The sequence below is a fragment of the Arvicanthis niloticus genome, chromosome 14, assembly GCF_011762505.2.
Source record: "Arvicanthis niloticus isolate mArvNil1 chromosome 14, mArvNil1.pat.X, whole genome shotgun sequence".
NCBI classification, from domain to species: Eukaryota; Metazoa; Chordata; class Mammalia; order Rodentia; family Muridae; genus Arvicanthis; species Arvicanthis niloticus.
The window spans coordinates 26,456,263-26,468,762 of NC_047671.1; the positions used below are offsets into that span (position 1 = coordinate 26,456,263).

Below are 12,500 nucleotides of genomic sequence, written 5' to 3' on the forward strand. Positions count from 1 at the left end.
ATAACTTGGTCAAAAGCAGATGTTTAGAGATTACTGGAAGCAGAGTCTTGACTCCAAAGACATGTCAGTCCCTCAAAGAAGAAGGAAGCTGGGCGAGAACCATGGTGGGGCTGCCTCTTTCCAATAGGACAACTGATGTCTGAGCTGCCACTTCATTCTGAAACCAGTCCCCCTGACCTTGTGGAAGACATTGGCTGCAGTGAGCAGTAGAATCACCCACTCTGCAAGGCTTACAGCATGAACCACACAAGTGTTGATGGGAAATGATGTATGGAGTTTCCTATTGAAGGGCAAGTTGCAAACTACATACAGGATCACCTTATTCATACAGGACAGCAAACAAAACCACAACGTACTGAACTGCATATGCCAAGTGATAACAACACGCACACACACCTTGGGAATGGAGTGGGAGTAAGCTGGGGTCAAGGGTATTTACTGCATCTGTGTTATGGGTACTTTTTACAGTGGAAGTGGATTGCATAAGTTTTTTTCATTTATATAGACCATAATTTATGTAGGAGGAAAACAAGCACTGTACTTATTTATGATAGGAGGACCCAATGTGTTTTCCATCCGGCTTCTGCCATATGTCCTTAGGCAAGTAAGTCTCTTGCTGTGACAAAGACTTGTCTATAAAATTGAATCAGTAATCTCCCCCATAAGCTATTGTGAGGCTCTGAGACCTTGTGAACAGGCAGATGGGTCGCAAGTTCTTATAGGGATGAATAGATAGTCACTGGAAAAGTTGAGCTGAGGTCCAAATAGAGTTTCAATTCAACCAAGAAATAAGGAGAATTCATACTGCCTTCTGCAGGGCAACCTTGACGGTTGGCAATATTCAGGGCTCATCCGTTTGCCTCTCAGTCTGCTGCTGGCTATTCAGTAACCTCAGGCTCTGAGTCCTGGAGATGCTAAAAGAACATTGCACAGGGTCTTCCTGCTGCTCTGTCATGAGCCAGAATACCTCCATCATTAAATATGGAAATGACACGCAGAGGAGAAAACAGAGCAAGCGAATGGCAGAACTCAAACAGGCACAGGTCTGGGTCCCAAGGTTATCAATATGGGAGAGAAAGTACTTAGGCCATGTGAGCAAAGAGAGAACTTGTCCTCTAACACTTCAATGTAGAGAGCATGTGTCCTACCATTGACTACCACTGGGAATACTTTAGATGGTGGCACTTTAGAATCAGGAGGCCTGGGCCTATATTCCACATCCATACTTGTCAGGTCAGGCACCACATGACATCTCTGATGAGGTTTGTTCATTTTCAAAGAGGGAGTAATTTTGGTACTTGTAGGAAAGGTTTCTATGAGGAAACCCATGGAAAGCGCTAACCAAATGCCCAACAGAAAGAAGCATATTGGATGTCAGCTTTTCTTACTGTTCTGTTTTTACTATTCATTAAGTTCAAAGGAGCTAAAATAAAAAGGAGAGGAGACACTTAATGTAAATTAAATATAATACTAATAAAAATATTAAGCTGATGGTTTTTCTTCTGTCTTTGTTTCCAAAACTATGGAATGTTACTTGTATTAAGTCAGTATATTTCTAAAGTTTGCAATTCATTCTCTAAATTCTTTTTCTCAATACTTCCAACTCCTAGAGAGGAACTAGGTAAACTACTGACAGGTTTGTCTTCCTGGTATGTGCAGAGGCAGGGAACACTCTCCGAGTACTGACATCTGGTTAGAATTTAGTAGTTTGGTTTCATTTTTATTAGTTTATGGCTACTTCCTATTTACAGTACATAAACTGACTTTCTATTTTGGGGTCTGATAAAATTGTCTCCTTCTAAACTAAATGTCTGTAAGTGAAATATAGTTAGCAGTACAAAGCAAAGCATGTATTTAGCAAAACGTGTAACAGTGGCCCTTGGGGATCTATGGCAGAAGGTTTGCACAGATCCACCTGGCTCAGAGACCATCTGCATTTTGGAGACGAGAGTGAGACAAATCTCCCTCGAGGGCCAGCACAACAGTGTGCCTGACCCAGATCTTCAAGTCTGTCTCTGCACTGTTTACATTCAAATCAAATACTTAGTTTTCTAGATTGTGTGGATATAGGACAACTTCTGGCCAAAAGAGCCAAGCACCCTAGCCTTTGTTTTCCTCTAAGCCCAGTGTTTTGGAGCAGATTTTGACCGCAGCAAATTGAAGTAATAGAGAATAATAGAGATGAACAGAGAAAAGCACCGTGCACCTCTCACCTAAGAGAGCCACAATCCCACAGAGAAACAGCTAGAGACCAAGAAGACATTTTGTTCTCACGTGAAGACAATATTGAAGGTGATTTGGTTGCCTCCACTCTCTGGCCCCTCAATGAGTCTCCTCCCTCCACTACCCCCAACGTCCTACCCTCTCCCATTTCTCAGATAGTTATTTGCTTCCGGACAGAGCAAGTTGGCAGCAGGAAATAAAAATATTCGTGGGAGGAGAAAGTGAAATCTCAGGGTTTTTTTTTTTTTTCTCTTCCAATCCATCCTAGGTTTTATTTCTTTTTACTTTCTAGTTGCTAATGGAGAAGGTTGGTGACCTAGACCAGCAGGTTGTTCTTTGGTGACAGTGGTCTAAGTGAGATGGCCAGATGAGAAGATAGGATAGCTGGGGTTGGGAGGTATCACACAAGCTATGTATTAAGCTGAGCTAGCCTACTAAGTAGTACAGCATCCTATATACTATTCACAGAAGGAGAATGGCCAAGGTCAGCAGCAAGGTAAATCAGAAAACTCTTAAAAGAGAACACAAGATACCTCAGACACAGCAGCCTTAAGACTGATAACCACAGCCCTTCAGAGGGGAAAGCTGGCCTCCTAGGAACTGAAACCTTAACTCCTTCAAAGCCCAGGCCTTAGACTGGATCTTACCAAGTCTGGTCCTGGGCAAGGGCAAAGAACTAATGTTCTTTTACCCCTTCGTGAGGGCCTCTGAACCTTGGATCGGTCTGGCTCCCAACAGGTTGGGGTGGGATCTTCAGAACCAGGTATTCCTACAAACTGCAAAGTCAAATGGAGAGAAAGCCCAGTGGATCCATTTATCCTAGGCATGCACTCAGACTTCATTAAATATCCAAGTGGTTGCCAATGTTCATCTGGCCTGCAGCTGGGTCACAACACTGCCTTCCCCAGTAACATCTCTTCTTAACTCCACAGGCTTCCTGAAAGGGGATGGTCATGAGAAGAAGGCAAATTTAAGTCTCCTTGAATCCTGAACAGCTATGTGTCTTCTGAGTCTTCCATACTCACACTGCATCATCTGGATTCCTGGAAGCCATGTATGGAACCAATGCTAGGCTAGCAGCTCTGCAGATGGAATGAATCCCATCTTCCCTTATGACTTTGAACTTGGGTGATCCCCATGCCTTACCATTCCTGGTCCCTTCAATTTTTCAGGGGAAGACAGAAAGGGACTTAGCTCTAAGTGGTTCACTAGTTGTCACTATAGGAGGACTCAGCTCTAAGAGGTTTACTAGGAGGGTCCCACTAAGGGTGGTGACTATCTTGATTTTGCCAAGAATTGTGGAGTGTCTTGGGATATGAGACTTCCAAAGTTAAACCTAGATAGGTGGTCTCTTCATTCATTTGTGAGGGATGGCCACCCTTTCTCACTGTATCTGCAGATGGGGAAAAGAAAGATGGATGAATAAAGAGTTCTCCCTTTTTGGATTAAACAAGGACAAGGAAGCAATTGTAATATGTCATTCTAGGAAGTAGAAAGGCAACTAGAACTTGGTGTAGCAGCTCAAGCCTGTGACTCCAACTCTTAAGAGATGGGGGTAGGAGGATTAGGAGTTCAGTTCAGTCTCAGCTACACAGTGAGTTTGAGGGCAGCCTGGGCTATGAAAAACCTTGTCTCAAAAAGGTAAAAGAAGAGAAGGAAGGGATAAGGATGGATGTTGGGGAGAGAGAAGGAGAAAGAATGAAGCATTAAAACAGGGCAAGGAAAACTTTTGGTTGCTGCTCCTGGCACATCCTCACCTCTCAGTGCACAGAGTAAGGATGCCAGGCCATGTTCATTCTCTCCATTCCCTCTGTTTCACCAGCAGTAAATCAAACTGGTTTTTGACAGCAGAAAGAAAGAAAGAAAGAAAGAAAGAAAGAAAGAAAGAAAGAAAGAAAGAAAGAGAAAGAAAGAGAGCAAACTGTCTTCAGAGTATCAAGTCTTCTCTTTCTTGAAGAAATAACTTTCCCAAGACAAAGAAGGTGATGATTGTTTAGCATAGGAAAGAAAATATCTTGACGTTTACAAAATGTGTTGAAAATGGGTCCATAGTAGGCAGGGGTCAATGATAGTTCCAGACACAGAAAGATCAGTTTATTCTTTGCTAAACAACCCTGTGGTTAGTCCTAGGCTGTTTTCTGTTTTGAGCAAAGAATAAACTGATTTTTCCTAAAAGGTCGTTCATGGGATCAAATGAGGTTCCCTTCTTAACTCTTTTTATTTTAATTTGTTTCATGTTATATATGTGTATGTGTGTGCCTGAGTGTATGTATTTGCACCATGTGTGTGCAGGAGTCTGTGGCAGTCAGAAGAGCTGTCAGATCCCCTGGGGGGGAAAAATATATATATATATATTTGTGAGACACAATGTGAATGCTGGGAGCCAAACCTGTGTCTTCTGCAACAAGTGATCTTAAACAGTGAGCTATCTCTCTAGCCCCATACTTCCACCCCTTAATTCTTGAGTTATCAAACTGTTATTTGTCAACATCCATAGCACACAGGGTCCTAGTCCACTGTCATGTAAGGGAAGTAGATAGGGATTCATTCTAAATAACCCAATTGCTGACATGCCAGTGCCAGTGGGAAAATGACAACTTTACACACACACACACACACACACCACACACACACACACACACACACACACACACACACACACACCAGCTCAGCTTAGAAAGCCAAAACCCAAGCAGAATCTTTGAAATCTATCCTCAAGGGAGAACTATTACCTCAAATGGTATGTTATAATTGAGAGAGAAAGAGAGAGAGAGAGAGAGAGAGAGAGAGAGAGAGAGAGAGAGAGAATGTTAATGGTTGTAAACCAAAAATTCTGATGCCTTCTATGTCATCTGGAGCCCACCAAAGCATGTCCAGAGTGAAGAGGAAGTGGGAGATGTTCAACCAAGAGAGAAGACCAATTGCACTGTCCCTATAGAAGCCAGACAGGAGGACTTGAGTGCCAATGAATGACGGGACTTCCACACAATTAGAGCATCCCCACCACATTAGGAGGTAGTGTGCTCCTGTCCCTGGAGAGGTGTGAGCAGAGACTGACCACTTGTCAGTATGCAGTGGGAGAAGCCACTTGGGCTCTGGGTAGGACGCTGGGTCTGATGATGTCTGAAATCCCCACACAGTTCTGAAATCCTTTATGTGCTGGGTTCAGGTCCCACTCAACAATGTCTGCTGTGTACCTTCACTGGACCCTGCCTCCCCGTGATTCATGCTTCACTGGTGATGCCCAGGGTCAGAAGTGATTCCAGAGTAACCTGTTCATGCAGACACAGATGGGGATGGATATCTAAATGGCAAGCCATGTCTTCAATCAAAAGCATGATTCCAGGGACTCTGGGTCATTGTGTATGGGCAATTTCTCCAGTTCCTGGTGATGACCACTGTGCAAAACTGTATACCTAAGGAGGAAAAAAAAAAAAAAAAGAAGGCATGAGAATTCACCAGGCATCCTTCAAAGGCATCTCTGCTCTCTGCTCCCCGTTCTTGCATGTATTTGAGGAGACACGGAGGTGAGAATGGAGTGGAAAGGCCAAAGAGCTCACCTAGATTGTGTAGGTCAAAGGTTGGAAAATGGAGTCCTAGGGGAAACAGGCCTATTATGCACAGAGAGTAGATGACAGAACTAGGACAAGGACCCAGATTTCGTTTCCCAAGATGGTTCCTGTGCCACTGGTCAGAACAGACCTATGTACAACTGCAAGCTGACCCTGAATAAACCTTTCCAGGAGTTTTCTGATGCCTATGTAAAATGTTGTTTCTCTACTGAAGTGTCTAAAATTCAGACTGCATCCTGGATTGAAGGGGGAAATGTATACACTTGGTATAGTAAGTGACTGGCCTCCAAGAGACTGCCATATTAGGGCATTTATCTGTGGCCCCTTTGAAAAACCTCATCCCATCTGAGATTATTAACAATTTATATCCTCCACTCCTGAATATCCAGCTGCCTCTGTACCAACTGACAACTCTGTGTATGGCCAAAGAGGAGTGTGTGTGTGTGTGTGTGTGTGTGTGTGTGTGTGTATTTGATTTTTGTGGCCATGGGGGACTCCCTCAACTCTGCTGGGTAAAGACCTCCAGATATGTCCAGTTGGAGAGAAGTGGCCACACTCTTGCAAGTACCCCCTCATCTATGCTCTGAAAGAAAGCCCAATATAATCAATCATTGGTTCCTCAGCATAGACTTTGGTGGAACTGTGCCTCAGTATGTCATTGAGACGTTAGGAGAAGTGGTAGACATTGCTATATCTCCCACTAGGAAGGGATTTCAGCAACTATGGGAACAAATACATTTCAGGTAGAGGAGTGGGCCACATGCACATATGGTGTTGGTGGTCCTATAGCCAACTATGAGCAGCTGAATATTCCTCCCGGTACCTAGGGACAATGTACTCAGTGTTGTGCCACAAAGCCTTGCGCCTTCAATGTGTGCTGCTGTGCAGATTTATGCAGATGTTTCTAAGCTAGATCTTGGCTGCCATTTTGAAGAACAGCGAGTGTTAGGGCAGGGCATGGGACAAGGAACCAGAGGGAAAAGGAGGAGTGGAGGGAGATGATATCTGTAAAATATCCAGGACCAGGAGACACCTTGCAGATCCCTCTGAGATCCTCTGGCTTTTTACTGCCTAGGAGGCACTCGAGCAAAGCAGTGGTCCAAATGACCGTGGAATAGGCATCTTTTGACTCTATGCTCTCTTAAAAGTATACTCATACTTTGCTTAATAACAGATATGCACCCAGGTGAGTATATTATTAGGCAATGTAATCACTGTACAAACACCATAGATGGCATTTACATAAGGATAGACTTATGTAGACTGTACCTTGCTACACTCCAAGTTCCATTGTATGGCTATTGACTGGGCAAAAATCCCGTGCAGATTGCATTGAATACTATAACACACAGGAAGTACGAGGTCAGAAGGAGATGAGAAATTTCCAGTTCAAGTACTCTGTGGGAGTTCTATGCCATACATATGACTCATCAGTAACTGAAATGCCATTATATGGCTCGTGACATTTGATAGAAGGATGTTGGACAGCAAGATGACTTAATGCTTTGCAGCAACAATTCGGGGAAATGAAGGAAGATGGTGCTGTGGCCCAGGCAATGAGAAGCAGTCAGATTCTGGATACAGACATTATCCTCGGTAGTATGTAACTTTCCATCTTGCTGGATCTACCCTTGAAACATCTCTCATACCGTGTTTGTGTATCTGACCATCTAGAACTGCTGTGCTGTGCAACATGCTAAGACTTCCATTGGATCCTGACAGAATTAGCATCCAATCAGGCTCTGCCAGTCACTGACCATGTGACATTTAGTAAACTGTTCTGCCTCACTACCCCCTCTCCTTTCTCCTGTGCAGCTGAAGGAAGGAAATATTCCTCACAGTATCACTGCACAGAGAAGGAAGCACGAAGTACTGGACTCCAGAAGCTCAATATGCAAAGTTAACACAGTTCCAAATACACCTCCTCCATAGCTCACAAAGTGAAGAGTGTGTCATGTTGGTGGTCACATATACACAGCTCTAAATGGCTGAAGGGTTTTCCTCCTTTATTCCCTTTGTTGGGAATACCTAGAAGACCTCAAGGCCTAGGAAATTCCGTATTTGGCTTTTTCTTCCTCCACTGTGAAAATCACAGCCTGATTTGCAAGCACACACTTCTGTGCCTTTTTGGCAGGTCATGCCAGGCAGGCAAAAAGGCCAGAACTATGTACAGAAGAAACATGAGTCCCAGAGATGTTGAAGTTGGATCCTGAGATGCATGGTAAGTAAGTGACAGGACCTGGCCTAGACCCACGTCAGACCAACACCTGTTGGCCTGGCTCATGAACAGCGTTGCTGAATGGACTAAGATGGACTAGTGGTTTAGAACCAAGTAGGTCTGAAACACACCTATGCTCTACACCTGAGGTATAATGATTCCCTGACATTGATTCCTGTGCAGAGAAAAACAACAACAAATGTAATGATAATAATAAAAGAGGTCATCTGTCATTCAATTTATTGATGGATGAAGGTGCTTGGAACCATACATAGTCATGACATACATGACTTCATTTACACAATTATGTTTCACAACTGTATGTGTTGGTTACTCAGATTTATTTCACAGATGAAAAAAAATAAAACAAACAAACAACCAAAAATACTGTGGCTCAGAGCTGCTGGTCTGGTTGATCCAAGGTCACAGTGTGTGTAATGTCACCATGCTAAGCTCAAAGTACATTCCCAAACTCTGCCAAGCTCCATAGAAATAGAACACTTTGAACTGGCCACCAGTGGCACTTCTCCTATGGGACTCGTAGAAAGAGCATGTCCCTATCAGAAGGAAACCTGGTATTTTGATCATGTAGGAAGTTTTGTTGGGGGACTGGGGGAGGGATTCATGACCTCCATCCCTAACTGACGAGATATGGACAGGTGCTCGGGGTTGCAGAAGGTTTGGCAGAAGGGCATAACAGAACTCTTGTGCATGGTCAGGAAGTAGAGTCTTCTCCAGCCTATGGGCTTGTACTCCTGGCATTCACAGTGATTCCTTCCCCCTTAGCTTATCCTCTCACAATAAACCTTCACAGACACAACAGAGGGGTGCTCAACAAACCTCCTGGGATTCGCTCCCTCCAGGCTGACAGTCAAGGACAACCATGATAGGACTAATGACTCACCTGTCAGGATAACCAGAAAGGTTGAAACCAGTGCTGACCCAGCACACGGAGGCCAGCTGGAAGACCATCACACTCTTTAGACATGGTGATGAGTCAATGGGCATGCTCTCTAGTTAGACTTTGGGGTGGGCTTCTGTGCTAGGCTTTTGTTGTTGTTGTTGTTGTTTTTTATCAACTTGACACAAGTCAGGGTCATCTGGAAAAAGGGAACATCAATTGTTTCCATCATGCTGACCTGCAAGTCTGTAAGCAAGGCTGGGTAGCATTTTCTTGAGTAAAGATTGATGGCGGAGGACCCAGCCCACTGTAGTTGGTGCCACGGTGGTCCTGAGTTGTATAAGAAAGAAGGCTGAGCAAGCCAATAAGCAGTGTTCCTCCATGGCTCCTACCTCTGCTAATGCCCGGCTCCTGCTCTGACTTCTCACTGTGTGTGATCAAGACCTGTGAGCTAAATAAACCCTTTCCTCCCTGAGTTGCTTTTGATCATTGTGTGCATCACAGCAGTAGAAAACAGACTAGCCCAGCCATCTTACAGGCTGTGGTGGGGTTTGAATACTGAAAAAAGGAAGGAGACTTAGCTCCCTTGCCAACCAGGAACAGTCTGCCATTTTAGTGTATAGAGGTCCTGCCATGGCTTGTGTATTCCTAAGTCTCCATGATTTACACAAGTTTAGGTGGTGTACTGGCTGGTTTTGTGTGTCAGCTTGACACAAGCTGGAGTTATCACAAAGGAGCCTCCCTTGAGGAAATGCCTCCATGATGTAATGTAGGACATTTTCTCAATTAGTGATCAAGGGAGGGAGGGCCCACTGTGGGTGGTGCCATCCCTGGGATGGTAGTCCTGGGTTCTATAAGAACACCAGCCGAGCAAGCCAGAGGAAACAATCCAGTAAGCAGCATGCCTCCATGGCTTCTGCATCAGTTCCTGCCCTGTGTGAGTTCCAGTCCTGACTTCCTTTGGTGATGAACAGCAATGTGGAAGTGTAAGCTGAATAAACCTTTTCCTCCCCATCTTGCTTCTTGGTCATGATGTTTTGTGCAGGAATACAAAGCTGACTAAGACAGATGTTTTCTCTTTGATTGAAAATACACCATATGAACACATATTTGCAAGTATCTGGATGGCCACCAGTAAGCTGTGTGTCAGAATTCAAGGCTCTTGTTTGCATGTAGATCCAGGCAGACGCCAGAGTCCATGGCTCAGTTTCTTCAGTGTTTCTCCAAGTAGAGGGCCCCAATCCCAGCTGCCTGTGAGCACACTTGTGAACACACCCTTACATCCTCAGATTTAACAAGTATGTAGAGAAAAGGGATCCCACACTGCTAGCAAACAAAGTTTCAAACCTGTCATCTACTAGTTGTGTGACCCGGCCAAGCCAGTTATCCCTGTGCACCTGACACCTTTGGTGGAAGGGTAAAATTAGCATCTAACATAATGCTGGGCACTGAGTAGGTGGAGGACTTTTCACTGGTTAAAAAAAAACTGAGCTCAGAAAAATGAGAGTTTCCCATGGTTGAAGTAGATACATATGGGATAGTTGGAAATATAAAATTGATATGTAGGGAACTTAAGAATTCTTGAGGCAGAATGCTCTGGTTCAAACCTTTGCTCTGCCTCTCACTTACTGTGTGAATTGTTTCCAAATTCTCTAGAGAGTTATGACCGTTGAATGACATGATTCCTATGAAACTCAATTATGACAGCCAGATACTGGATAATGTGTAACAGTGATATTCCCGTTATAAGATGTCTAAGGACAGGGCTTGAACTAGCTTGAACCTAATACTTAATTTCTGGTTTAGTACACAATCCCATTCCACAGTAATTGATGCCTGTTTGCCCACGGGTAACTGAACACATAGATGAAAGAAACTTTCAGGATGGCACAGCAGAACAAAGAGCACACGGAGGGAGGGAGTCATCATCCCTCAGCTTGACGAAGGCCCCCAAGCTCTGGTGTCGGAGGCCTTCCCAGGCTAACCCAGTGGGCTGGCCAACTCCTGTGACTGAGCAGCCATATCTGACCTGGGAAAAGTCACTGCTGTGGAGCGACATGGAGGCAGCTGTCTACTTTGCATTAATTTATTCAAACATGACAGGAGCCACATTAGGTTTGGTGATGATCCGAATCTACAATTTGTTCACTGAGCAATTAGTATCAAACTTGGAGCAGCCCGAATAGAGCAATAATTAATAGCATACCCGAGCTCCTTCTCCAAGCCTAGGCTGGCACCACTGGGAAAAGCTTAGATTTTATAACACAGGGCCTCAGGCCTTCTCTGGGCAACAGCACTTGCTTGCCTTCGCTGGGGATGCTTGCAAAATAAGAAGCAGCTCTGTATAAATTGATCAAACCTCAGGCAGATCTGAGCCCTTGGAATTACTTGGAATCTGACATACCTCGGGGGTGGGGCTATTTTTTTCTGTGTTTTTGAAGGAAAGAAATTGTCAAATGCTAGACATTTACTAATCCAGACACTCATTTTAAAGTGCATTCTGTGTACCCACTGTGACTCAGGCCCTGTGCCAGGCCTGGGAGAACCTGAGGTGGAGGACTGACGTAGTTTCTGACACACAGAGTTCATGGCATGCTGTGAGGCCCACGGTCTCGTGGGAATTTATGACCATGTGAAACATTAAAGGTAGACTGTAATTGTTGACACTGAGAGCACACGAGTCGGACATGAACGCAGTTGGTGTGTCAGAGTAGTGTGGTTGGGAGAGTGACAGGAGGTGAGAGCTGAAAGGCAGGGAAGGGGTCGCCAGGCTAAGGGGAAGAGGATGTGGATCTGAACAAGAGCAAGTTGCCCACAGTGATGGGGCTGAGCAGAGGAAGAGGGACACTCATGGACCAAAAGGGATGCTGCAGGGCAGAGACCCAGGATGATGCTAAGGACTGTTGTCCTTATCCTAATAATGACGGGGAGCCAGACAAGGGTGTAACCAGAGGGGAGAACCTCATGTTTTGTAGGATAATTAGTCTGTGGTGTGCGTGAGGCTGGATTGGGACACAGTAACACATTGGGAGCTATATTGGCTTTCTGTTGCTGTCGTAACAAATTACCCCAAACAGAGAAGCTTGAAATAATATAAGCTTTAAGTCTTCCAGGTTCTAGAGCTCATCAGTCCGAAATGATTCTCACCAGAAGCTGTTCACATTCTGGGATTGATGACGTCACCGTATTAACTTTTACTGTCAGGCTCTCGAGTCTCTGACTTTGGTCCTCTTGCCCCTACAAAAAAAAAAAAAAAAAAAAAAAAGCAAAAACACCCCCCCCAAAAAAACCCAAAAACTAAACCAACCAAATAAATAAAACCCTTGCACAGTGAGTCCATCCAGACAGTTCTGAGAATCCTGCCCATAGCAAGACAACACTGAGATCGATCATATCCTAATCAACCTTTTGCCACATGACATAACATATTTGTAGGTACCGGGGAACAGAATATGGACCTCACTGAGTGGGCATTATTTTACCCAACACAGGCGATTTTGAGCTGTCCCCAGCCCAGTTGTGGCTCAAGAGATCTAGAGTGGATATGGAGGAGGTTTGAGAAGAAGTTTTATTCTAGACGTACCGT

General features: G+C 44.4%; 1 protein-coding gene across 1 annotated transcript in view; it reads right to left on the reverse strand.

Annotated features, from left to right (window-relative positions):
- Nucleotides 1-719: 719 nt before the first annotated feature.
- Htr4 (5-hydroxytryptamine receptor 4) overlaps nt 720-12,500 on the reverse strand; it is a 176,477-nt gene continuing 164,696 nt past the window's right edge. Inside the window, exon 7 of the mRNA XM_034518230.2 lies at nt 720-5,639. Coding sequence (XP_034374121.1) covers nt 5,552-5,639 — 88 coding nt within the window. The 3' untranslated portion in view covers nt 720-5,551. The remainder of the gene's footprint in view (nt 5,640-12,500) is intronic.